The following is a 25,077-nucleotide window of genomic DNA, read 5'->3' on the forward strand; positions in this document are numbered from 1 at the left end:
ATTCAATTCTGTTCCGACACCCATAGATGAAATTACGTTATTATGTCGTGATTGATTATACAAAAGCCCTTATAGTTACTGCTTTTCGTTCTCGGAATAGATAAAGTTCGCCGCCACGGGAACCAGCTCATTCTCCTGAGCCCATTCTCTTACGCCACCACGTTCTTTCCCTGTACCCCAATGCTTACGATCCTGCGGTTTGCTCGGATGTAGAGGCTCTGTCGTGCCATTCTTGGGTGCGAAAACAAGAAACACGTAGCGATGTTTGCCAGTCTTGGGTGGCGGGCCAGGAGGTTTGTATTCCATGACATCATCTAGCTCTTCTGTCGATTCAATCTCCTCAGTGAGGCCAAACTCTGGTGAAGGCCGGACGGAAAATGTATCTTGGACAATGGAGACATTGGAAGCAATCCAGTGACAAAATTCACTCCACTCTGGGTTGTCGCGGGACGGAGCATCTGGGTCTGTCAAGGTGATAATGTAGCTCATACCAGAACTAGCGTGCTTGCCGTCTGGGCTAGTGTCGTCATGCAAAATAACGGTGGGTTGTTTCTGAAGGTCTTCTGGATCGACAGTATTGCCTAGCTTAGCCTTGGCATCTAGCCAGGCGATGGAAAGTGTGAGACTGGGGAGAAAGTCGTCGATGACTAGAGGGCGGTTAGTGCTGAACCTTGGCCTCCTACATGAGTTGAATAGACATGCCTGTGGGGATGATTTCGGCATTATGAAGTCTGCAGCTACTAGTCAGAAAAAGCCGACCAGAAATCCAGGTTGCGAGAAACTCACTGCGCCCTGACATTCCTAACATTCTTGGGACCGTTGAGTAGAAGCGGCTTTTGTTCTACTGGAAGGGCAATTGCTGTTGCGCAAAGTTGCAGCAAGCAGGTTAAGGCAGTTGAGAATCTGGAAGGCATTTTGTGTGTGAATGGGACAGGGCTGCTTCCTGCGATCTTGGTATGGGACAGTAGGTGGAATTTGCAGCTGGCGTCAAGCATTTAATGACATTGTCGTTCCTTCCCGGGAGTTTCCCCACACGTGCGTCATCTGTGCCTCAGCATTGTAGATCCACCATCGAATCGGGCGGGAGGCGCTGATTGGGTAACTACTGCGCAGAGATAAGCCACAAAGCAGACGTAATTAATGTGAATGTATTCGTCTTGTACTACTTGCGCTATGGGTATTTCTAAATAACAGGTACCGCTAAAAAGAAACATGGAGAGGGCCGATGTGAAGGAGCATGACCGCGAGACCAAATCAGCAGCCCTCGGCGTGGTCATTGATCGGAGCATTGCAGAAAGTGTTGCTATTAATGACGAAGCCCATGTTTTGCGAAATCTGGTATTCGGCTAGCTCTTGAGCTCCGCGTCCTGTCATTGTGCCTGTGCAGTCGCTGAGCAAAACACAGTCCCATCCGTACGAGTATGCATCGGACACGGTGCCAAAGACGCATTGATCCGTGTTGACGCCAGCAAAGAGCAGCGTCTGCTTGCCAGATGCCCGCAGATACGCATGGATGGGTTCCCTCTCAGACCAGAGACCACTCATTCTTGTCTTGTCGAAAAAGAGGTCGCCGGGCTGGGCGACTGCTTGAAACGGTCCGTATAGGGCTGCGTTCCACGTCCGCTTGAATAGGCATCTTCCTTGGCCATCAGGCAGCTGAGCGCCTAGCCCCACATGCCATCCCAGCGTCTTGCTGAAGCCGCGCTGGATAGCAGGCGCCATCTCGTTCAGGTCGTCGTCGGTGATGCCCCAGTTCAGCCAGGCAACTTGGATGCCTTCCTTGCGGCATCTCTCAATGACCTTCAACGTAGGGCCAGTTGCAGTAATTCCTGCCGCATGGTCGCGATACAGTGGATGGACAAAGTAGTTTTGCATGTCAACGACGATTAAGACTGACTTGGCAGGGTCAATCATAAAGCCGGTGTGATTGCTGCGTTCTTCATCGCACTCGAGAACCATTTTCCGCTCCGCTCCTCGAGACAAGTCGAACTTTTTGGTGGCTGGTAAATAGAGCCATTGCCCTTCACCTCCAAATGGAATAGATGCAGTACATTTTATAGTTCCTATGGTAATGTCGTGATTCTCTTGAGTAGTGGTTACGGTCAGAGACTCGGGGGCCATGGAAGCGTGGATGAGGAGACGAGTGAAATGGACTCGACTTGAAAAATGGCCAGAGTCTCAATGAGATTGAGATTGAAATGCGGATGGGGATGGAGAAGTGGGTGGTGCAGAGGTCAGCGTAGACAGGCGACTTTTGTAGGCCAGGCGCAAACGGCGGTTCTTCCTTTGTTTGCGGTGAGCATGATAACAGGGCTTATCTCTTGATAGGCTTCCTTCGGCAGGCAGAGCCTGGTCACAGCATCAAGATTCGGTCGAGGTAATCTAAGTACACTTATCAGCTTGTGCAAAGGCATGATACCGTCGTCAGGTACACGTGATGGTACCTGGCCTTGGTAGCGTGGCCAATGAAGCGGAGGAGAAAATGGCGATGCATGGCGATCAGCAAGCATTCCCCAGGATGTGGAGATGGCATCTGAAGATCTGGTTTGATAATCTGGTGTGGCCGTGCCGAGGGGAGCGATAAGGGTGGTGAGCAGCGATAGATAGCCGTGCCGTCGCGGTGCTACTAGTTGTACTACGCCAGGCGCGGGGTCCGACAATACCCGACCGCCGGCGAGAGTAGGCTAGTAGTGTCGTGTAGTAGTGTGTAATAATAAGTCACCAGCCAAAGCCGTACATACGTGTCATGCCCTCTTTTCACACGACGACAACAGGCAACCCCATCGAAACCCGACGGGGAGAGTCGTGTTGCTGCCAGTCCAGACATGCTCGAGGTGTGTCAAATTGTGGGTGCTCAACAAGGGGCTGCGGAGCCGTGCGATGAGTTGTTCTGATGGCTTGGCCCACTGCCAGTTTCCCAACACTTGAATGCTGATGACGCTGGCGGTACGACTGCTTGTTTGGCGATGGAGGGAGTCTTTTTTTTTCTCTCTCATGGCATTGCGCACACTGGCTGTCGTGTGCTGCGGGCTGCCGTGCGTTCCATGTACATATGTATGTACCGTTGTAGTTACGTATCCGGGCTTGGGAGCCGGGCGTCATGCACCGCAGTTGGTGTGGCGTTTGACAGGCCAGGCCATGGCTCATGGCCAACGCCAGCAACGGCCTCGAGCTCTCCGTGAACAACAACCCGGGGGGTTGCTTGTCGCGTGTGCTGGCGTCCAGCGCTCCTTTATGCGCAAAAACATGGGTAGTGCGAGGCCAGATTAAGGAGAGTGGTGAGTGCAAGTGCGTGATGTGGGGAGCAGAGTGCCATGCTGGCCGTCACGTGGCCGCCGCCTTGGAACATGAACTTTCAAGCGAAGTGACGACGGAGCTGCAGCAAAGGCCCTCCCGTCCAGAGCCTCTGCTCCCCCCAAAGTCGCCATCACCTATATCTCCCCGCCTGATCCCGCATTTGTACTCTGCACATACCCCCCGTTCCCCGCCCTGCCGCGACTTTTCTGCCTGCAGCATTCGATTCCGCCATCTGGTCTGGTCTGGCTGCCCGGCAACAAGTCCGTCCCGTGAGGAGCAAAGAAACGACAGATACACAACAGCGCTATGGCGGCGCTGGGCGAGGAACTCCTCAACATTGTCAACAGGCTACAGGACCTGGTCTTCAACACGATTGGAAATGATTCCCTCGATTTGCCCCAGATTGTATGTGCGCCCCAACCGGAAAAGGGAATGCGGTGAGGGCGGAGCAGATTTTCAACCGCTCCGCTGCATGCTGTCGAGGCGTTGCTAACTGGCTCAGGTCGTTGTAGGATCGCAGTCGTCTGGCAAATCGTCAGTGCTCGAGAACATTGTCGGCAAGGATTTCCTGCCGCGTGGCAGTGGCATCGTTACCCGCCGACCGCTCATTCTCCAACTCATCAACCTCCCCAGCGAACGCGATGAAGACGACGACGATGAAGTCCATGTGCCCCACACGCCCGCAAGCGTTGCTAGTCAGCAGGAGTGGGCTGAATTTCTTCACATTCCTGGCCAGCGCTTCTACGACTTTGGAGAAGTTAAGCGCGAGATCGAGAACGAGACGTCTAGGATAGCAGGAAACAACAAGGGCATCAACAGGCAGCCCATTAACCTGAAAATCTACTCACCCCACGTCTTGAGTTTGACGCTGGTCGATTTGCCTGGTTTGACCAAGGTGGGCGCTTCTGACTTTTTCTGCGTGGCAATTCTAGGCTAACAAACACAGGTGCCCATTGGTGACCAACCCTCCGATATCGAGAAGCAGACACGGAACTTGATCACCGAGTATATTGCCAAGCCAAACAGTGTCATTCTCGCCGTCTCCCCCGCCAACGTCGATCTCGTAAACTCGGAGGCTCTGAAGCTTGCACGTCATGTCGACCCCATGGGTAAGAGGACCATTGGTGTCCTCACAAAGCTCGACCTTATGGACCACGGCACCAATGCCATGGACATTCTCTCAGGCCGTGTCTATCCACTCAAGCTTGGCTTCATTGGTATCGTCAACCGATCACAACAGGACATTCAGGGCAACAAGTCCCTGGCTGATGCCCTACAAGCCGAGCGGGACTTCTTCCGACACCACCCTGCGTACAGGAATATGGCTAACCGCTGCGGTACCCAACTGCTTGCCAAGAGCCTGAACCAAACACTCATGGCTCACATCCGGGACCGTTTACCAGACATCAAGGCACGCCTGAACACTCTCATGGGCCAAACACAACAGGAGCTTGCGAGCTATGGTGATGTCACCTTCACTGGAAAAGAGCACCGTGGCTCGCTCATCCTACAGCTCATGACTCGCTTCGCCTCTTCCTTCATTGCATCCATCGATGGTACCTCTACTGAGATCTCGACAAAGGAGCTATGCGGCGGTGCCCGGATATACTACATCTTCAACTCGGTCTTCGGCAACTCGCTCGAGCAGGTCGATCCTACCCAGAACCTGTCCGTATTGGACATTAGGACGGCTATCCGCAACTCGACTGGTCCCCGACCCAGTCTGTTCGTTCCCGAGTTGGCATTTGACCTCCTGGTAAAACCTCAGATCAAGCTTTTGGAAATTCCAAGTCAGCGTTGTGTCGAGCTCGTCTACGAGGAGCTGATCAAGATCTGTCACACATGCGGCTCCACTGAGTTGACAAGATACCCCAGGTTACAAGGAAAGCTCATTGAAGTCGTGTCAGATCTTCTCCGAGAACAGCTTGGCCCTTGCTCGGGTTATGTTGCCTCCCTCATCGATATTCAAAGAGCCTACATCAACACAAATCACCCCAACTTCCTTGGTGCTGCTGCTGCCATGTCATCTGTCATTAGCGACAAAGAGCAAAGGGAGAAGAAGATTGCAATGGAAGCTGAGAAGAAGAAGCGAGAGCAGAGAAGATTAAAAGAGCTTCAGAACGGCGCTAACGGAGAGGGCGCAGAAGACGGCGAAGCTGGTGACAACGCATCCCTGAAATCTCTTCCTCTTCGAAAACACCAGTCCCAAACCAGCCGTAGCATGTCACCGGCTGTGGGACGGATGGTGAACGGATCTCAGAGCACAACAGCAGCACTCAATAGCCGCAACCGGTCACCTCCTGGTACTGCCCGTGACAGCTTCCTAAATTACTTCTTCAGCAAAGACAGCAATACCGCATATCCTAATCCACAGGGCTTGCCACAAGCCACTCAGCCGATGCTTGACAACCGGCCAGGAAGCCGGCACGTCAGCCAAAACATCGAGCCTAGTTTTGCACAGAGCATTCGGAGGGGTGACAGCAAGCAACCTGCCCATGTGCTGGCGATGATGCCACCAGATAATGATGACTATGATGCACCGTCCAGTGCTGCTTTCAGCGCCCCTCCCCATAGCCCAAACATGGGCGGGGAAAACTTTGAAGGCGGCTTTGTAAGTCTCCACATCAGACCTTATTGACGCTGGGTACTAACTTTACACAGCCCTCCAACCCTGAGCAAGCACCAGCCCTTACAGAACGTGAAGCGCTTGAGACTGAGCTTATCCGCAGGCTCATCTCATCGTACTTCAACATTGTGCGAGAGACTGTTGCTGACCAAGTGCCCAAGGCGATCATGCATCTGTTGGTCAACCACTCCAAGGATGTTGTACAGAACCGTCTAGTTTCTACGCTGTACAAGGAAGATCTCTTCCAGGAGCTATTGTACGAGGATGACACGATCAAGGCTGAGCGCGAGAAGTGCGAGAAGCTGCTCAAAACGTACAAGGAGGCTGCCAAGATTGTCGGCGAGGTATTGTAAGAGAAGCAAGGGTTGGATGATGAAATAAAACGACATAGCTTCACTGTAGGCTGTTGAAGATGTGCAACTGTATGTGCCTTTACGGCTTGGCTGCAAGGGATCGGGGTAAAGGCAGTGTCAAGCGCTTGTGAGGCGAATGGGGAAAGGAAGGGCCGCGCGGCGTTCATGTTGCTTCGGCCCACTTGTCCCGTCTCTTTTCGTGCTTTTGACATCTGATACTCACTCGTCTGTTTGGAGACCACTCCACTGCTTTTGTTTTGTTTTGTTATTTTTTTTTGGATTGGACACGTCTCGAGAGTTGCATGGCACTTTCTCTCATGGGCTCTGGTTTTGGCTTTTTGTTACGAATTACGCCCATGGGTGGTCTCGAGAGGGGGGCCAGGTGATGAGATGAGACGAGACGAGATATGTATAGAATACACCGTTTTCTGACAGTAAAGACATTACTTGGGCCAATGAGCACGTGATATTGTAGGCGATCTGTGGTATGCATACTCTTCTGTTGTTGTATTGCTGTTTGTCTCCGTTCACTATCAATTGAGTGGAGCCGTAGATTGGGTTGGCCGAGTGCAACACTGACACGAAAAGAGAAAGGGGAGAATAAGATGAAACAAAGCAAGCCAACGGGCGCCATCATTCAAACTTGAAGCATGTGTATTTGAAAACGTTATCAACCCGACGTCTATGTTGTACAAAAAAGGCACAAAAGTACCGGGAGATTGGTATCTCGTAGATGTCGTACGACTATTGACTAGTTGTCCTTTCTGTCTCTCTCCCCCTCCTCTCCCAATCGTCCTCTGGGCTTGGCAAAAGGGGACAGCCGCATTATGTCCATGCTAGGGTAGGAAACATGAAGCCTTCTTTGACTAGGCTTATTTGTCGGTTATGCCGAGGAGGGCGTGTAGATCGGCATTGGGGTCTTTTGGGTCGGCCTTGGCTGGTTTCATGAGTCAGTAAAAGGTAGTTTGTGGTAGTGCCATGGCAGTTTTGGCTGAGAAATCGGCAGCAAAATGACGCACCTCCCGATGATTTTGGTTGTTCTGTAGGGTGGTCTCGTGCCCATTGCTCCTTTGCTTGTCTGATCAACGCCTGCTTGTGGTCCCACTCCTTTTGTGCGGCCTTTGCCCGGTCGGCGGCAGACAGCGAAAGCTGGTGGTAGGCACCATAAAAGACACCCAGGCCGAGTGCGGACCACCGGAGGACCTGTGATTGCAATCCATTAGCCGTCATTGTCAAAATATCTGGTGGTGTTGCGGGACCCCAGGAAAGCACATTGTTCTGGATATTTTGGGAGGATCCTTTGGCGGGATGGAGGGGGTTGAGCGTACGTTGACACCGACGGATGTGGACATGGTGACGGTTTTTGGGGGCGTGTGAGAGGGCTTGCGATAACCGTTGTTCTTGGTCGTCTATGTCCAATGGCAGATATTCCGGACGAGACGGTGGTGTAGACGCCAGAGGGATGGGATCCGGGGCGGCAGGACGAGGGGCGTCGGGGCGGATGCGGGTTGTTGGGCGTTGCAGAGCTGTCAAAGTTGAGGTTGGACCTGGCGCAAGATTTGGTCGGGACTGCCGCCCTCGCTGCGAGCTAGTGCGTCCTCCCCCCCGTCCCTGAACACTCACCACTGAACACTCCGCTTGGCGCGACGACGTAGCCACATAACAACCAAACGCCACGCTGTTTTATTTTTTTGCTGCTGCAGTCACTGGGCGCAAGAACGCAGAGAAAGATAGCATAGACCAAACGGTTATCCATACGCATGGGGTTACATAACCAGTGACGCGGCAACGAACATCCAGATACACAAACACATACAACGCATACACACCGGTCCCCTCCACACCTCCGCCATGGAGTCGACAATGCAACAACGGCGGGATGAGATCCTAGCGAAAAAGGCAAAGCTCGCCGAGCTGAAGCGCCAGCGCGAACTGAGGAAGGCAGAGTCGGCGAGCCGGCAGTCGACAACAGGCAGTCCGCTGGGGGAAGTCCTCTCACCAACACCAAGGCGAAGCGAAGATCTCGATCGGAGAACCGACGTCAACAACCTCATTAACAGCATTCTCGGTGAGAGTAGGCCTGGATCAACTGGACCTGGCTCGCCCGCTGGCCCAGGGCGGGCGACCCGACCGACATCAGTCGTCAGCGCAGGCCAGCTCAGCAGCGATGAAGGCTCCGCCGGCTTCCCGCCATCTGCTGGCATGATCGATCGGGAGATGCAGACGCTTTCGATCGGCCCACTGGCTACCGTATACGAGATCGACGGCCAAGTCACAAACGAGGTCAAGAAAGAAAAAGAGATCATCACCTACAGCAAGGGAGTGCAGGCGAGCATAGAATGGAGCCCCTCAAAGGAACGCCGCGCGGGTGGCAGCGAGAGCGAGCGCGACGAGAGCCCTACACGATCACCCAAGAGCAAGAGGCTGAGCAGGAGACAAAAAGAGCGTGAGGAGGAGATTCGAGCCCAGCTGCGCAAGGAGATTGAGGAAGAGATCAAGGCAGTCCAACAACCACTCCAGGAAGGCGCGCCACAGCCAGGATCAGACGAGAACTTTCCCTTCAAGACGCTTACAAATGAGGAACTCACAGCCGTGGAGAACTCGGAGGAATTTATTGGCTTTGTAGAGCGAAGTACAAAGGTGCTGGAGCGGGCTCTCGACCAACAACTAGGCTATGATATTCTCGCCGACTATGCGCATGCAGGTGTGGACGCCGACGACTCGGATGAGGGCTACGGCTCGAGTGGAGCAAAGAAGGGCCGGCGGATAAAGGAAGTTGCGCAGTTCTGGGACGAGCGGTGGAGCAAGAAGCGAATGATTTCTGATCTGGGCTTCTCCACAAAGGTAAGGAATACTGGCTTGTTCCACAAAATCACTACTAACAATAAACTTGAAAGTTTCCTGAACTCGTCCTCGCCTCGTATACAAAGAACCCATCTGCTCCACACGACCCGGATGGTCTTGTCCAAGTCTGGAACCTGCACATGCACGATCGACCCGAATACATCTTCCACGCCCAGTCCGATATCCTTACCGCCAAGTTCTCTCCATTCCATCCGAACCTAATTGTTGGCGGTGCTTACTCTGGCCAAGTGCTGTTGTGGGACACTCGGGCCAAGTCTGCACCTGTCCAAAAGACACCCCTTACAGGATCTGGCCATACACATCCCGTTTACTCACTAGACATTGTTGGTACACAGAATGCTAACAACATCATCTCATGTTCGACGGATGGCGTTGTTTGTGGCTGGACAGTCGACATGCTTTCGCAACCACAAGAATTCCTCGAACTTACGTCACCGCCCCCAGCAAAGACGGACGACATGGCGGTGACCAGCATCGCTTTCCCTCAATCAGATCCAACATATTTTCTAGCTGGCACAGAAGAAGGCTCCATTTATCCTTGCCATCGCTACGATCGCGCAGGTGCAAAGGCCGGTGTGGATGGACGTGTCAAGTACGCTGGTCACGCTGCGCCTGTAATGAGCTTGGACTTTCATCCGGCAAAGGGCCAGATTGATCTTGGCGATCTTGTCTTATCATCCAGTGTCGACTGGAGCGTCAAGCTATGGAAAGTGCGGCCCCCAGCCGCCACGGGTGCGACCAATGTTACTTTACCCGGCGCCGCGCAACAGGTCACGCCCGTGCTGGACATTGCACGTGAGGATCTTGTGTACGATGCGCGATGGTCGCCTGTCAAGCCCTCTGTGTTTGCTCTTGTGGATGGAGCAGGCAGCCTAGAAGTATGGGACATTAACGTCGACGTCGAAGTGCCTGTGCAGTCTGTCAAGCCTAGTGATGGCAAGAGGGGTGCATTCACGAACATGCCGACAGGCTTGGGATATATGAACAGAAGTCTGAATAAGCTAGCGTGGGAGAGGAATGAGGGCAGAAAGGTGGTTGTTGGTGGCATGGATGGCGTCGTCACCGTATTCGAAGTTGGCGACGACTTGGGTGGTGTGCAGACGAGGAGCGAGGAGTGGAGCGGCGTGAAGAGGCTCGTGAACCGACTTGAAGGGCATGGTGATAGTGCGAATGGGAAGTAGGCTTCGCATGATCAACTCGCTGAGATTTATCATGGAGGGCAGACAGTCCACAATGTCCCAAAACTGTGCGATAATACCCCAAATTTCCGTAAGCGGAAACCTCATTGTTGACAAGGACGAGATTGATTGCTTTCTAACATACCCCCCCATGTAGTTATTAACAGAATTTCCCTTGTCGTTCATATGCACTGTTGAGCATATGTACTTAAAGTACATACCCGTATGGTGATACAACCGCTTCACCAACTCAATGACTTGAGTCCATCGTACCTGCTTGACGGATCCCTTGCGTCAGCCAAATTCATGGGTAGCGCCAGGATGGTCAGTATGTATGCCTGTACATTGGAGTCGGACGTGGTGAGGACGGCCCGTTAGCGCACCAAACTACTGTCGTCGATTGCGTGTCACTTTGCACGCGGCTCTGCCCTCCTGCCAGTCAGATACGTTATGGCCCCTCTTGCGCACAGCCACACCACAAGCCACACATGCATCTCCTCCACACCTACTACATCATCCACCCGGGCTAGCGGGTTAGCAGGTTTCCTATCGCAAACAGCATCGAGGCTCCGCGGCTGCCTCGCTCTTTTTCTTCTGACCCCAAACAAGAGCTGAGCAGTCTTGCTTGACCTATGCTGTTCAATCATCTAGACGGGTCCTGATGCTCCTCCTTGGATAGCGACGTCCATCTTTCTCAACTGAAGACAAGAGCGATGCTTAGTGTTGTGTTGACTCTACTACCCACGCTGCCATGGCCGGATTTCTTCCAGTCGCCGCCGCCGCCGCAGCAAACAAAACATGAACAAATGTAAACTACATCCTTTGACTGTTGCTTCCCTTGGTTCTGGTTCAATTGCACGTCGTGGGAGCCGAAACAGAAAGACATGAGAAGATGAAGCAATGATACTGACTTTGATCACGATACGTTCTAGTGCAATAATTTCCTGCCTGTCAGCAGTCAAGAGCAACTTCCCTTGCCATACCACACCTACACCAGACTACGCGTGTCTGTGCAGCCAATACCTCTGGCGCATCTCGTGCTACGAAAACTACGTCTCGGGGCCATGGGCCCATGCGGATCGCGCCATCACGCAAGGAGATGCCCACAACACTTGTCGTGAAGCAGGAAGCGTAGCCGTGGATGAGGTCCGAAAGGAGCATGCACAGCGAAAACGGCAAATAGGCAATTTTTTGTCGAGTATTGTGGGCGATGTGTCGTCAATTCTATCAAGCAAGGGCGTTACAGTTCCTACCACCGTGATTGAAAGTGTGGCTGGCGGAGTAGTGAATGCCTTGCCGACACCTGTGGATCTGACGAGTATTGCAGCCATGTTCACGGCAATAAGTGCAGCCGGAGATGAAAACGGAACCATGACTATCACAAAGATAGGAACTTCTACTTCTTCATCGACTTGGAGAGCAGTCTCTGCGTCCTCCTCAGAAGGACCGGCTTCTTCGTCTTCTGTCATTTCTCTACTACCATCCCCATCGAACCCAGACTCAGGGCCTTCGGCAGGTCTCATCGCTGGCGTGGTGGTAAGAGCTATTGCGGCTCTTGCCCTGATTGGAATCTTCATCCTACTCCTCCTCCGGCATCGCAGGAAAAACAAGTACCAACCCTCATCGCCACTCACAGACAAAGAAACTAGTCCCATCATATCATCATTTTCTTCCAATGGTTGTGTACCCCAACTCAACACTTCTTCGATAATACCTACTCATACGACACTACCGACAGGCACACCCACTGCATCGGCATCTCCAGAGCCCGTATTGCACTCCCCAATCTCCCCGGTCTCTCCTGTCATCCCGCCAGAGCAAGCACTTTGGATATCTTCTCCATCAACATTTGCTGGGGGAACCTTGCCTAGGTATCCCTCTTCTGTCGACAATATACCACTGCACTCTCGCTACTACCTTGATTCTAAGATACCGCAAAGCACCGAAATGCCGACATCTGCTAATTCCTGGGAGCTTGATGGAAGAGAGATATCGCCTCCGGGTGAGCTCAGCGTTGCGCAAAAGAACCAACGGAATACTAGTAGCGGCGTACAAAGGCAAGGGCAAGGACAGGAACATGTGACAAATTACCAACCTGGCGAAGAAGATCATCTGCAAGGAGAGTTCATAGGGAACAAGCCGGTCGAGAGGGCTTGGTGATATAGCCAAGTAATGGGTATCTTGCTCTTGTCACGGAATATGAGATGTCATCTCATGAGGTTGCTGTAAAGCCCCAAGAGACACTCGAAATAACGAGTTTTGTGCTGCAAGAAAACCCTGTTAGAGGAGAAATCATCCGGGTTGCGTCGTAGAACTCGCGTGCAACACGATTAATAGGGGGCTAAACAATAAAGTATGTCAGAAACCCACTATTCAAAAGGAGGACGCTTATCATGCAATAGGTATTGCAGCAACTTTCAACATGCCACCGTATCCGTTGTAGTGTGACCAATACGCCGCCTTTAACCGGCAAGGACTGGACCTGAGCTATACTCTGGTTCAGCATCCGACGTACTATGGATCAACCGCCTCGCTTGCTTCTAGAACAACAATCTATATGCCTTCACGATACTTTTGCAATCTTTCTTTGGCAATATAAAAGGGGGTTAAAGCGGGAATACAACAGAAATAATAACGAGAACTAGTGAACTTTACATGCGTTTACTGGTACAGATCTTGAAGTCTGGTCGACTTAGAAGCTTACATGAAAGATGAGATGAGTGGTAAAATATGATACTGGAAATTGATCAGTTCGTAACGGTAGTGAACGCTACTAACATATATAAAGTGTCGTTTGCAAGAACCTATCAAGGCTTCGTATAGTTGCAGAAGGCTGATTATATTTGTTTGATAATCTTGGCTTCAGAATACCAAGGATTTGTTACACTGAAAGTGGCATCGACCTTGGTGGAGTGCGCTGGTTGCGGATGCACGCAGCTTATTAATCGCGCGCTTTGAGGCTCGTTATGAAACTAGTGCAAAACTATAGTGAGTAGTACTTAATTCGCCCGTGAGAAACGCCCAGAAACGAGGCCCCAAATGTGCGACCAGCTTAGTTAGCAAAGACTTAATGTCCACTTTGCAACCAAGCATCGCATAGCTTACTCACGGAGTATGTTCCGACATGAGATGTTTCCTATTATTGGGTGCGCCCTGTAGAACATTGAAACAGGAGGAAGGAGTGCCGATGGCATGCTTGACCTATCAGGCCTGCATGAGATTAGTGTACAATACTGATATCGTAAGACCAATTACTGCATCGAGTAAGTAATCCTACTAGCGCAAACCCAACCGCTGACCAAAAGCAGAGATTTTCGCCTGTTGTCATCGTTACCTGCAGGATCACGTTTGCTCAAGGAGAGCACCTAGCAATAAATAGTCAATACTGTCAAAGTCAGTCATGCAGACCGACGGTTAGGTGGAGCCGACTTCGGAGAGAGCTTGTCTTCTTGAATAATCATCATCTGTACATTGTACAATGCGGAATAAACAGCTTTGGCGACTCTGAAAGATTAGTCCATACATCGTTCAATACACTCGTCGGGTTGCACAAAAGTCAAGGTCCTTAGGCCAGACTTCGATACAGTAGCAAGCTACTAATGCTTGATAATACCTCAACTGAAGCACATTATAAGACTTGCACTTCGCCTGTTATACGAGTAGGTATGCGGCAAACCCTAGTAACAATAGAAGCTCACGTGCATCGCACGGGTAACCTGATAGTCTTCTGGGACTACACTGTAAGACCTAGCGTCGGTTCTTTAACAACTCCGATACTTCCGACGTCCCGCTTGTTCAAATATGGTCGTTGCTAAATGATGTCTCATTGCTAATCCATGCTACAGGGTCATGAATAAAACATTGAAGGTGGTATTATCCACTTGAGCACAGCACTCGGGTACACATAAAACCTCACTCCTCTTCCATTCAAATCCTCAGCATTGAGCTGAACACATTCCTTCGATCCTCTTCTACCCTTTTCGCAATCACCAAATCCAAAGCGGTCACGCCTCAAATCAGCACCAAACAAAAGCATAATGCAGTTCTTCTACGCTCTTCTCTCTCTCCTGCCCCTTGCAGCTGCGAACGGCCGAGTTCGCTTCAACGCATTCGACCACATCAATTGCCAAGGTTTCGAGGAAAATTATGACCTCAACCCTGCAACAGTAAAGGGCAACTTTCCAGGTAAGATCTTGGCATTTATGAGATGACCACACGTTCTAATGCCATCCAAGGCCCCCGCGGAGCTATTCAAATATTGCAAACTTCCCCAGGATGCCACATCACGCTCTACACCGGCTACAACCAGTCGCCAAACGACGGCAGCCGTCTCGCTATCCCTACCGACAATGCTAATTGCTACTTTAATGGCAATGGGTTTGAGCAGTATCATAGCTTTGGATATTACTGCCCTTAGACTACCTTGATAGGATAGTTGTGAGTAACGAAAGTCGTTGAAGTAGCCGTACTAGTAGGCAACCATAGCAACAGATAGATCAATGGAAATACTCTATTGTTAAGGGCTTCGAGCATACTATATCCATCACGTCTGAGAAGCTATAAAACATACCACCATGCACAGGTATGGATGTTTCAGATAGGTTAACATAAAGACACGATCTATAAGAAGTTGCTTTAAATCTAATCACCGACTACAGGTTCTATATAAACGAATATAGCACTTTTTCCCTGATACATACATAGCAAGTCCCCATGGAGCTACCTCTCCATGGCTTATCCAGGATATCGTAGCAAAGATATGTATATGGGATGTCTTATGTAACTAAGTTTTCGGATACAAGAGTTGAGCCAGTACTATGGCCAGCCTACAGCCACAAGCGACTTGTAATACCTGCGCAGCCACCTTGCTATTCAGCTCCACCAACAGCAGATTGTCAACAAGTCGGGTACCCCCACGTTAAGACAAGAAAGCGATTGTTGATGTAAATGTATCTCAAGATTTTCTTTTCTCTGTTTATATGTACGGGAAGTTAAAAAGACATAAGAACCAGGTATTCGTAAGGAGCAAACGCTTAGACAATTCCAGTACACTTTACTTCTTCAGTCTGACACCTCAATTTTAGACCGTATAGTACCTCCAGCTATGGCGGCTATACACTCATCTAAATATGATCCTATGAAGGCGAAGTCCCAAGGTTTGCGCAACCTTCGGCATGGCTGGTTTACGTATGAACTAAGCATAACAATTAGACCCAGCAACGTATCTTACGACGCCTGTCCAAAACCAAAAAACGATAGGTGAATGGCCCCAAGAGCCAAGAAGTCTTCAACAATCAATGATCGCGTGGCTAATTAGCTTATCAGCACATGTCCTCATATTGTTGCTCCCTGTATGCTCTGTTGGTCAGTCTCCTTACGGCGAGAAACCGTGCTCGTGGCGATAAATGAGAATATCGAGCCTAATCGAATTACACAGGCCTCGCCATTGGAGTTTTGCAACTTGATGAACGCCCTGAGTCAAATACAGTCAAGGCTATACTTCAGGCACTGGCTGTTAGTGCAACCATATGGCCGATTCTATTCGCAGCTGTGATAGGACCGTTGGTTAAGGCAATCGCGCTATACAATGCGCAAAGAGGTACTACGCTGGGGGTAAATCAACCTATTCTTGTGCAAGTCTAACATGTCGATTGATGCATTGAACAGGTTCTTGAAATATTGTATACCAGCCAAACTCTTGTCAGCACACTACGCGGGTGTTTCTCCCTCCGGATCGTTAGCTTGTGACCTGTGATTCTCGTGCTTGTCTGGTCTCTCAGTCCCATTGGTGGACAGGCAGTCTTGCGAGCTGCAACGCTAAGCGCAAATTTCAGAGCAGTCGACTATACAATATCCAGTTACCCGTACAGCAATCTCCAAGCCTTTAGAGATGGACCTTTCAATTCTGGCGTTTCTGGTGGTGCATCTTTGATGAATCAGTACCAAGTACCAGCATAGGCCGCGTTCACATCCCAAGATTTACGACTGCATCATGCGAACGCGTCAAGCAATAGCTTCGCTGCTGGTGTGGAGCAAGTTGGAGGCCTTGCAGAGGCTGTGAAAATGACTCAGAGAGACCTCTGGCGCAATGTTCGGATCCCATTTATCCATCCGCTCCCGGGATACAAGGCGAAACAAGAGGAGTGGATCGCCATACAAAGTAACGTGATACCTGACTATTCGTCACTTATCGGCATTCCTATAAGAGGAATTCCCTCTTTCACAAGTGGCAACGCATCTTCGATTATCCAGACGAGTTACCACTCTGACTGTAAGCTCTGTTCTGTGGATATTCCGAGAGCTACTAATATTTCGTAGTGCAATACACCTTGGGCAGCTTCGTAAGATGTAATGAGTGTCTACGGTGGGTCGGTGCTCAACTGGACGAGTGTGACTGGTTGTGTAGGCATCCCAAACCTGCAGCTCAAGATGATCAACGATCCCGAACGCGAAGATGCCATAGGTACCATCTACAACGAAGCCGAACCTCCATCTCGATTACGCCTCATGATAGGGACATACAAGAATCAGACGATATGTGAAGTTCGTACAGAATATGTTCAGGCTCAGATCCGTTGCTCCAGGGCCGCAGACAATGCTGATCTTGCTTGTTTTGTCGAAAGAATGCGGCATGACCCAAGTTTTGCTGGTTCCGGGAATCTTATGGCGCTTGATATTGGTCTGAATTACACGATACTTCAGCAGATCCCCTGGACCTTTGCAAGCAGTCATCCAGGTGAACCCAGTATCTTGGAAATGTGGCTGAAAGACCCCACTACAGCTTTCAATACCGACGAATTTCTCAATATAGGAAACGTCGAGTTCTGGTACAAGGATATCTCGCTTGGGCTCTTTGCGGATCGATTGGCAATGGTGTTGAACACTCATCTTCGCGCTTCCTTACAGATGAGCTACATTGTCGGAAGTGATGGATTGGCCCTCAAGAACGAAAGCCAGTCATGGGCGCAGGCTAATGGTACATGGGCCGAAAAAATCAGTCTGCGTTATCAGTTGAATAAGGTTTGGTTTCTACTCTATCTTCTCTCAGCCATTGTCCGAGTCATATGCGCGTTGGCAAACATTGTACTCAGAACAATCATTCATATACCGGACTTCCTAGACAGCGTATCGACGTTGACAAGGGACTCGAACTACATACACGTTGCGACACCCGGTAGTACTCTAAACGGGATAGATCGATCAAAGCTACTACGAGACAAACATATCATGGTGCAAGATGTCCAGCCCGAGAATGAAGTTGGAAGACTCGCCTTAAGCGATTCTCTACGTTCAATCTCGGTTCAGCAAGATCGAATATATATCTAGAGTCTAGTGTTCTACTAGTTATTATGGCAAGGAATCCAGGTTATCTGAAATAACTAGAAATATCATTTTTGTCTATGAAATTGCTATGGTAGTTATTTAAAAGAGATTAAAAAAGTTTCCTTAGCGCTAAAACTCTAAAATTCTATTTTTGTAAACAGAACGTTAGAAGAAAAGTAATTTTAATCCTAGAATGGTCTTGAAGATCTAGAAGTTGTTGAAGTCTTAGAGAGAGAGATCTAACATCTTAATATTGTAGATTCCTGAGTATTCTAACGAAAACTCACTGCGCTACCCCTCCGAGTTTGCTGCGTAGGGCCGAATAGTAATATTGCTCGGCCGATGACGCACGTCATTACCTAGATAACAGAAGCAGTGGTGCAGACGGATTGGATCGGCAAAACCCAGGCTGGACTAGGGTTGTGGATGTCCGGCTAAACGGCCAGGATGATAGATACCGTACCTGCCTAACTAGGCTAGAATCCCGGACTGCATACAGCAAAAGCGTACTTGGCGGCGGCATTAAGCTCGCACAAGCTCTCAGAGTCGTATGCTTGTGTACGAGTCACGCGGGGTCGTTCGTGAATGCTGGCTTTTCGTTTTCTTCCAAGTTTCTGTTTTGGGCACTTATTGATCTTTACTACTTTGATTGTGATTCTTGATTAAAGCGCTACACATGCACGACTAATCGCCCGGCAGCGGTTGCTGCACCTTTTCTGGCCGCTGGTCGATCTAACCAAAATCGACCCCACAGATTGGGTCAATAAATCATGTCAACCATAGTTTGGACCGCCTAAAGAGCTAATAATCCTGGCTACTAGTACAAAGATAAGCAGACATTTAACCAATATGAGAAGGTAGGAGCGATACCATGTGCATAAAGCGAAACTAGGTTAGAATCATTACCCTGATACATATATACTGTCGCTCTACGCTGTTTTGCGCTCCACCGAGTTGTTTCCTTTTACTCAGGTGCATCGACTGCGGCAAGACTTTCGGAAATATTCACGGGGTATGATAGTTTGTGATTTTGGTCTTTCATTTACACGCTAACATGTAGTGACCACAGCCATCTGCATCGAGGAAACCTCATAATGAAGAGGGCGGGTAAGCTGTGGGCCGCGCCTTTATTGGCAGCGGGTGCGCTTGGGCAATTTGTGTCTGCGCCTACAGATCTCATAACCAAGGAGGGCTATGCAAATGTCAGTGTGCGCTACAAGCAGGTACCGGCTGGTATCTGTGAGATGAACCCGCATGTGAAAAGCTATTCCGGGTACGCAGATGTCGGGGAAAACCAACACATCTTCTGGTGGTTCTTCGAGTCGCGTAATCAAGATCCGAAAGAAGCCCCTTTGACAGTAAGTATTTTTATTCTATTAAAATCGCACGCCAGGGTCTGGTTTAACTTTTCTGATTGCAGATCTGGATCAATGGAGGGCCCGGATCGAGTTCCATGATTGGGCTGTTCCAGGAGTTGGGACCGTGTGGCGTTGGACCGGATCTGAAACCCTATGACAACCCATACTCGTGGTCGAACGCTAGTAATATGCTTTTTATCGATGAGCCTACGCAAGTCGGTCTTTCATACTCGATTCCAATCCCAGGCTACAACGACGGTTCCTACATAATTGAACTCCCAAACGCGACATGTCCAAGCTATGCTGCAACATATGGAACATGCGGAACTTATTCGAAACCAGACGTTAGCTTGACGGCCAACACTACCCAAGGGGCGGCGCCAAACATGTGGAAGACACTGCAGGGCTTCATGGGAGCATTCCCCGAATACTCGCGCCACGGCGTCAACTTTGCGACGGAGAGCTATGGCGGACACTATGCGCCCGTGTTCAACGCTTACTTCTTGGACCAGAACGCGAAAAAAATTCCTGGTGCGCACAAGATTGAGCTGGAGAATGTTTTGATTGGCAATGGGTGGTTTGACCCGCTTGTTCAGTACCAGGCTTATTACAACTATAGCGTGTATCCTGGCAATACGTACGACTTTGATCCGTATAATCAGACGGTGAAGGACGAATGGTTCAACAATTTGTACGGCCCAGGCAACTGCGTTGACCGAATCAAGCAGTGCTACGAGAATGGTAGCAACTCGGTGTGCGCGACGGCGGATCAGTTCTGTGCTTCCAAAGTGGAGAACATGTACGACATCTACAGCGGACGGGACGAATACGACATGCGGGAGTTGACGCCGGATCCGTTTCCGTACTCGTATTTTGAGAGCTACCTCAACTTGCCTGAGGTGCAGAAGGCAATTGGAGCCTTCCAGAACTTCTCAACAAGCTCTAGCACAGTTAGTTCATCTTTTGGCAACACGGGCGACGACGGTCGCGAGTCGGGCACGATTGAGGCGTGCCAGAAGCTGCTTGCTGCAGGCGTTCAAGTTATGCTCTACTATGGAGACGCGTAAGTTTGGACAGTGCCATGATTGAAATATTTGGGATAGAATTAGCTAATGTTTTGAGCAGCGACTACAACTGCAACTGGCTGGGTGGTCAAGTCGTGGCGGACCAAATCAAGGCCAAGGGGTACTCGAAAGCCGGCTTTACAAACATTAGCAGCAGCGACGGCATTGTGCATGGGCAGGTCAAGCAGTCTGGCCTCTTCTCGTTTGTACGCATCTACGAATCGGGCCACGAGGTCCCCTTTTACCAGCCACTCGTGTCGCTCGAAATGTTTGAGCGCGCACTAAAGCGGGTCGATGTTGCAACGGGCAAGAAGAAGCTCAGTCACGACTACATGACAGTGGGCACCCCGACGAGCACCTACAGGGAAGGAAACGCGACCATCCAGATGAATGTGACTCCAGCCAACGCGACGTACAACACGACGCTAAATGCACCCAACCCGAGCCTGGGCAGGCGGGACATGGCCAAGCACTTCTGGCGGCCAAGGGCGGGTCGGGCTGGACAGCGAATTCTTTGAAGGTAGAAGGGGAGGTAAGGCGAGTATAGGATACAATAGGCAGATATCAGATGTCATGGCCTTGTGGTTGAATGAACTAGCAATCAAGTCCAACGTCATAAGAGCCTTTATTTTCTCGTGGCGCGTGAAGATAATATGTATTAACGATGGATGATCCTCTGCTAGCGGGTGGCGCATGAATCTTAGGAAACGTTTGGGGTCAGCAGTTAACAAACAACACACAGCTCACTTTTCCTACAACTTCACACTGCCCTGCTCTTGCGCCTGAGCAGACCCGTGCCTGGTCGCCTTGCTAGTCGCTTCCATCAACCCCCGCCGCACCTATTTTTCCCTCCGCTAGCCCCCTTATAGTAATTTCTATCTCTTCGTAGGAGAATAAACAGTATGATGATACACTTGCTCTTCAAATCTCTAGCGCTCTGTATATAATACTATGCACACTACAACTCTGATCAGAATTTAGACAAATACTATGCTATATATTGAGATAGCTAAACTTAGAAGGGATAAGAGGGCTCATCTTCGCAATAGCCATGTTAGCCTTCCTGTGCGTTCATCATACGATTTCTAAGTTCAGCTTTAGTCTTATTCTTTTTAGGAAGATTATGTAGCGGATCCTGGGGTTCTACACGATCTCTTTTCCTGAACTTCCACGCCCACTCGTTGCCAAGGTTCAATTTTAGGACATCGTCACATTTTTTCTTCAAGCATTCCCTATCTGATTCTTTTATGGCGAACGTATTCAGCTTCACTATGCGCTTAGTTATCAGATTCTTCTCTGACTCGAGGCACGTTCCATGGAACCATCCATGTTGTCGTTCCTTGATGCAGCTTTTAGTAGAGTCTTTTTTGAAAAGTTCTGAGTGCAACTTACGGTGCTATTACTTTCTGGTATGAAACAGGAAACAACTTCCCACTTATCTGGGCCACGCTCCAGCCATTCTTTAACCAACCGATGCATCGCGTAGTCTCAAAAGTTTGCAGGCTGTAAAAGAATTTTCTTTTTGATGTCTTGAAGCCAAATCTTCTCATCGCGATGTTCCAGAGCATTGTAAACCCGTTCCTCGGGTATCTAGGAACGGATACTGTCTCGAACCTTGTGAAAGCAGACGACCATCATCGCCCTCAAGGACTTATCTTTGCTCCATTCATCAATCATACCGCCCCTTCGAAATAGCATCACAAACCAGGTTCCTATTGACTGCACTTATTCAGGGAATGCTTCGCGAACGTCAGCCTGTTCGATGAGCCGAAAGAGATTTTCGTGAGTATACCCATGCATTCGATCGATATGAAAACCCTGAAGATCCTCGCAGAGAGCTTCCAAAGACATGCATAGGATCTGGATGTGGGGTTCGCTAACATCAAGCCATATGGTAACTTTATGCCGACCGCGTCGCGATTCGAAGAAATCTGCAAAACCGTATCTGTCGTACAACTGCTGCCCGTGTGTTCCTAGTGTGTTTGACAAATTTTACAGACAATCTTTTCGGGGAGATCAAGTTCCTCAAACCCTACGCCGTCGTAGCGTTTACTTCGCTTTTTGTGGATCTCATCTATGATCATGTCGTCTTCGGCACTTTCGATTAGATGTTGACTCATCATCTCGTAACGCCAGGTGATGATTTTATGAGTGTCTACTACGAAGAGGGTATGATACCGCTTCTCGACCTGGATCTCGAGACTGAACAGGCGTGGTATTTCTAGCGGTAGATCAACGTATCGTTCGATCATATCAAGATTAAGCCCATCGCCAATCGAAGAGAAACTCTCAACGCACATTAAGTGTGCATTGACTATCAATATCTCATCTTGGTACAAGGCCTTATTCAATCTCTCAACCTGTCTTCGAATCTTGACTGAGGTATCTTCTGTCAATTCTCCAAAAAAATTTCAAGTTGCCATTGGTTGACATACTGCTCAAACTCGCGGAGCAAAAGATCGAGGCCCCCTAAACGATTTTGCACATTTTGCGAAACTTTAGCTTTTACCAAATGGTTCTGGGACATTTCTGACAGCGATGTATCGTTCCGAAAGATGGGAAGCTGGAGAAGACGCTCGCTGATAATCTCTTGGACATCATCAATGTTGAACACTAGGTCTCTGTTATTTGGTCCAGGCGCAAGCTAGATTTCAGTCACCCCTTTCTCATCTGGGGAAGTCTGAGTGATATGAGGGAAGGTGGTCACGAGTAACCGAATTCGTAGACCAGCCTTCGATCGGCGCTCTGTTTGTTGGCTTTTCAGGGCTGCGACAACCGATGAGAGCGATGAGCTATCAGTCGGGCTCTGCACTCTATCTACCACCATAAAAAACGATGTTCCATCATTGGATTCATAGTTACCAACGAGATTCTACCAGACATGTTCCACGGTATCGATTGTCACCTTGCTTTAATGAGCTTCGACTAGGAAATTTCGATAGGCATTGTTTGCTTGGGCAAGCTGCCAAATCATCGATCGAAGTTCCCCGTTCAAAGTCGATTTATCGATTTTACTAGACGGCAACCTTGGTAGTTGATGAAATGCCACAAACGCTTTTGAGGGATTTGCTACGTCTGTCGTTGTCTCCTGGAGGTGCTCGACCACGGCTGAGGCTAGGAATGTCTTTCCGCAACCTGGCTCACCAATCATCAATATCATTGGTGGAATGCTTTTCTCAATGTCACTCCAACTAAAAAAAGCTTCGGTTTCTGAAAACAACCAGTGGCCAGTATTCTCCACGCGCTCTTCGGCGCTCCGAGCATAGCGGCGCCGTACTAAGTCGACAGGATCGAGGTTCAGCCAGGAGCGTATACGAGAAAGATTCGCTTTTGCTTCCTAGTTTTCTTCTAGTTTCTTGAGCCTGTGTTTGGCGTCTTCGTCATGTCTTGGAATGAGATCTAAGTCGGTCTTTATAGTGCGGGTATCTTGTGCAGCTTTAGAAAGATTCTTCCTGATGATTGAAACTTATATGCGGACAACATCTGATACCTGCATCTTGAGTATGGCCAAGGCCTCTGTTACTCCGCTCTTATCGCCAAGTAGTGGTGTCTTTGCGAAAGCCTTAAACTTGAACTTTAGGGATTTGAATTGAACTGTGAGGGTCATAACGGCCATGAAATGCACAAAAATACGATAGACGCCTGGCCTTATTCGCTCATCCAGCGCAACATCTCTGTCGTCTCAGTCTTTAAGCTAGATATTGAGTTGTCAGAGGAGTATAGATACTCGTTCTAAAAGTAGGATAAGTCTTCAAAAATCCTCCTGCAGCCTTGCACGGCGATAATAACAAAGTTAAGAGTGTTAAAGCATTGCTCACTTAACCCAATGAAAATTCTTGCAAGAGGAGATATGTATAATCTTCCTAAGTTTTCAAACGCAACTTAATGCATCACAGACAAACTCTTTTGCTCTTGTTTTCGTTATAAATTCAGTCTCCTTCAGATCGATATTCCTAATAAAGTCTTCAATTAATGGTTCTTTTCCTTAGCCCAGTTCAGATTTACCTACTTGTCAAATTCCTTTACCACTAGCCGCCATATCTTTTCGAGATGATTGTCGGTGAATAGAGTACGACTCGGAGACATAATTAGTCTAGGATTTAATTAGAGACAATATCACTCGTAGAGACTACTATAATGTCGAATGCTAGAAAGATAGTGATAAGGTGCGGGCTTTGCTGTGTAGTGTATTAAAATGTAGACTTGCGAAGTAGGAAAACTATGGCATTCTAGTATTATTATTATTATTATTATTATTCCATTATAGTCCTGTATCAGCCGTTGGCTATGTAGGACTTTGGCCAAAGGCCGTTCTATCTAACTAGTTACAATTTGGTACGTTGTGCTGTATTGCGTGACTATGGTGCTTCGGCCTTTGTCTAGTTAAGCTAGTACTAGCTTTCTAGACGCCTGGTGCTAAAGAGCAGTTTGGTAACAGGGAGAGATATAGAGCAGCTAGGCTGCCTTCTAGCGAGCTCTCTTAGGGGATAGGAAATAGTGCTAGTAAAATCAAATTCGTTGTTCTTTGTTTTTCTTCTTTTCTTCTTATTTTTCTTATTTTTCTTCTTTCTAGCCTTCTTGGCCTAGATGCCACTTTCTTGTTCCTATCTTCGTGCTAGTAATAAAAGCTAGAGTAGCTTCTATACCGCTCGTAGTGTGGAGTAAGAGTGGGAGTTTAAGTACTTTCTGGCCTAGAGTCTTTTTAAGTTGGTTTCTCTCTGCGCTATAGAAACCGCAGTATAGAAGTAGGTGCTCTGCTGTTTGTGGTCTTCCGCATTTACAGAGTTCTGTTTCTCTTCTTTTTACTCTCTTTAGATAAGCATTGAAGTATCCGTGCCCTATCTTAAGAGAATAGAAAGAGCTTGAAATCTCTCTTTTGGTGCCTCTTGGGATTACTAGTTGGTTTTTCAGCTTAAGGTTAAAGATAGCTCCGTAGCTAGTCTTCTTTTCTCTTGCTTTCTCCCTATACTTTCTCCACTCTTCTGCCTGGCTAGCTCTTTGGAGGAGCTGATC

At 49.1% G+C, this 25,077-nt stretch overlaps 8 protein-coding genes across 8 annotated transcripts; 5 read left to right on the forward strand and 3 right to left on the reverse strand.

The window, feature by feature from the left end:
* Positions 1–75: 75 nt before the first annotated feature.
* Positions 76–2,121, reverse strand: COCSADRAFT_172282 (uncharacterized protein; the record flags this gene model as incomplete). Its single annotated transcript, XM_007702996.1, has 2 exons — positions 76–702; positions 1,288–2,121. The coding sequence occupies 2 exons, from the start codon at positions 2,119–2,121 to the stop codon at positions 76–78; spliced, it is 1,461 nt and encodes a 486-aa protein (XP_007701186.1).
* Positions 2,122–3,310: 1,189 nt separating this feature from the next.
* On the forward strand, positions 3,311–6,744 carry COCSADRAFT_37762 (uncharacterized protein). Its single transcript, XM_007702794.1, has 4 exons — positions 3,311–3,702; positions 3,800–4,192; positions 4,244–5,908; positions 5,959–6,744. Exons 1-4 carry the CDS (start codon positions 3,604–3,606, stop codon positions 6,274–6,276), a joined length of 2,475 nt encoding a protein of 824 aa, XP_007700984.1. The 5' UTR covers positions 3,311–3,603; the 3' UTR covers positions 6,277–6,744.
* Positions 6,745–6,897: 153 nt separating this feature from the next.
* Positions 6,898–7,797, reverse strand: COCSADRAFT_37763 (uncharacterized protein). The gene is made up of 3 exons (XM_007702795.1): positions 7,605–7,797; positions 7,296–7,479; positions 6,898–7,213 (listed from the first exon to the last, which is right to left on the reverse strand). Exons 1-3 carry the CDS (start codon positions 7,626–7,628, stop codon positions 7,149–7,151), a joined length of 273 nt encoding a protein of 90 aa, XP_007700985.1. The 5' UTR covers positions 7,629–7,797; the 3' UTR covers positions 6,898–7,148.
* Positions 7,798–7,903: 106 nt separating this feature from the next.
* On the forward strand, positions 7,904–10,561 carry COCSADRAFT_37764 (uncharacterized protein). Its single transcript, XM_007702796.1, has 2 exons — positions 7,904–9,120; positions 9,174–10,561. Exons 1-2 carry the CDS (start codon positions 8,128–8,130, stop codon positions 10,320–10,322), a joined length of 2,142 nt encoding a protein of 713 aa, XP_007700986.1. The 5' UTR covers positions 7,904–8,127; the 3' UTR covers positions 10,323–10,561.
* Positions 10,562–11,368: 807 nt separating this feature from the next.
* Positions 11,369–11,896, reverse strand: COCSADRAFT_93362 (uncharacterized protein; the record flags this gene model as incomplete). The annotated part of the gene is made up of 2 exons (XM_007702997.1): positions 11,369–11,745; positions 11,797–11,896. The coding sequence occupies 2 exons, from the start codon at positions 11,894–11,896 to the stop codon at positions 11,369–11,371; spliced, it is 477 nt and encodes a 158-aa protein (XP_007701187.1).
* Positions 11,897–14,267: 2,371 nt separating this feature from the next.
* Positions 14,268–14,825, forward strand: COCSADRAFT_37766 (uncharacterized protein). The gene is made up of 2 exons (XM_007702797.1): positions 14,268–14,504; positions 14,555–14,825. The coding sequence occupies exons 1-2, from the start codon at positions 14,357–14,359 to the stop codon at positions 14,734–14,736; spliced, it is 330 nt and encodes a 109-aa protein (XP_007700987.1). The 5' UTR covers positions 14,268–14,356; the 3' UTR covers positions 14,737–14,825.
* Positions 14,826–16,670: 1,845 nt separating this feature from the next.
* Positions 16,671–17,645, forward strand: COCSADRAFT_161430 (uncharacterized protein; the record flags this gene model as incomplete). Its single annotated transcript, XM_007702998.1, has 1 exon — positions 16,671–17,645. The coding sequence occupies one exon, from the start codon at positions 16,671–16,673 to the stop codon at positions 17,643–17,645; it is 975 nt and encodes a 324-aa protein (XP_007701188.1).
* A 958-nt stretch (positions 17,646–18,603) lies between these two features.
* On the forward strand, positions 18,604–20,856 carry COCSADRAFT_119676 (uncharacterized protein). The gene is made up of 4 exons (XM_007702999.1): positions 18,604–18,654; positions 18,712–19,000; positions 19,063–20,063; positions 20,126–20,856. Exons 2-4 carry the CDS (start codon positions 18,737–18,739, stop codon positions 20,580–20,582), a joined length of 1,722 nt encoding a protein of 573 aa, XP_007701189.1. The 5' UTR covers positions 18,604–18,654; positions 18,712–18,736; the 3' UTR covers positions 20,583–20,856.
* The last annotated feature ends 4,221 nt before the right edge of the window (positions 20,857–25,077 follow it).

Source organism: Bipolaris sorokiniana (genome assembly GCF_000338995.1).
Source record: "Bipolaris sorokiniana ND90Pr unplaced genomic scaffold COCSAscaffold_9, whole genome shotgun sequence".
Classification (NCBI taxonomy): Eukaryota; Fungi; Ascomycota; class Dothideomycetes; order Pleosporales; family Pleosporaceae; genus Bipolaris; species Bipolaris sorokiniana.

What these genes read in the sequence shown, in the direction of transcription:
- COCSADRAFT_37762 (XM_007702794.1), top strand. Translation starts at nt 3,604, where the DNA reads ATGGCGGCGCTGGGCGAGGAACTCCTCAACATTGTCAACAGGCTACAG. An exon ending in CCCTCGATTTGCCCCAGATT is followed by an intron (nt 3,703 to 3,799) that starts GTATGTGCGCCC and finishes TAACTGGCTCAG; the next exon opens with GTCGTTGTAGGATCGCAGTC. An exon ending in ATTTGCCTGGTTTGACCAAG is followed by an intron (nt 4,193 to 4,243) that starts GTGGGCGCTTCT and finishes TAACAAACACAG; the next exon opens with GTGCCCATTGGTGACCAACC.
- COCSADRAFT_37763 (XM_007702795.1), bottom strand. Translation starts at nt 7,628, where the DNA reads ATGTCCACATCCGTCGGTGTCAAC. An exon ending in CCACATCCGTCGGTGTCAAC is followed by an intron (nt 7,480 to 7,604) that starts GTACGCTCAACC and finishes TTGCAATCACAG; the next exon opens with GTCCTCCGGTGGTCCGCACT. An exon ending in ACAACCAAAATCATCGGGAG is followed by an intron (nt 7,214 to 7,295) that starts GTGCGTCATTTT and finishes TCATGAAACCAG; the next exon opens with CCAAGGCCGACCCAAAAGAC.
- COCSADRAFT_37764 (XM_007702796.1), top strand. Translation starts at nt 8,128, where the DNA reads ATGGAGTCGACAATGCAACAACGGCGGGATGAGATCCTAGCGAAAAAG. An exon ending in ATCTGGGCTTCTCCACAAAG is followed by an intron (nt 9,121 to 9,173) that starts GTAAGGAATACT and finishes TAAACTTGAAAG; the next exon opens with TTTCCTGAACTCGTCCTCGC.
- COCSADRAFT_37766 (XM_007702797.1), top strand. Translation starts at nt 14,357, where the DNA reads ATGCAGTTCTTCTACGCTCTTCTCTCTCTCCTGCCCCTTGCAGCTGCG. An exon ending in AGTAAAGGGCAACTTTCCAG is followed by an intron (nt 14,505 to 14,554) that starts GTAAGATCTTGG and finishes ATGCCATCCAAG; the next exon opens with GCCCCCGCGGAGCTATTCAA.
- COCSADRAFT_119676 (XM_007702999.1), top strand. Translation starts at nt 18,737, where the DNA reads ATGAAGAGGGCGGGTAAGCTGTGGGCCGCGCCTTTATTGGCAGCGGGT. An exon ending in CGAAAGAAGCCCCTTTGACA is followed by an intron (nt 19,001 to 19,062) that starts GTAAGTATTTTT and finishes TTCTGATTGCAG; the next exon opens with ATCTGGATCAATGGAGGGCC. An exon ending in ATGCTCTACTATGGAGACGC is followed by an intron (nt 20,064 to 20,125) that starts GTAAGTTTGGAC and finishes TGTTTTGAGCAG; the next exon opens with CGACTACAACTGCAACTGGC.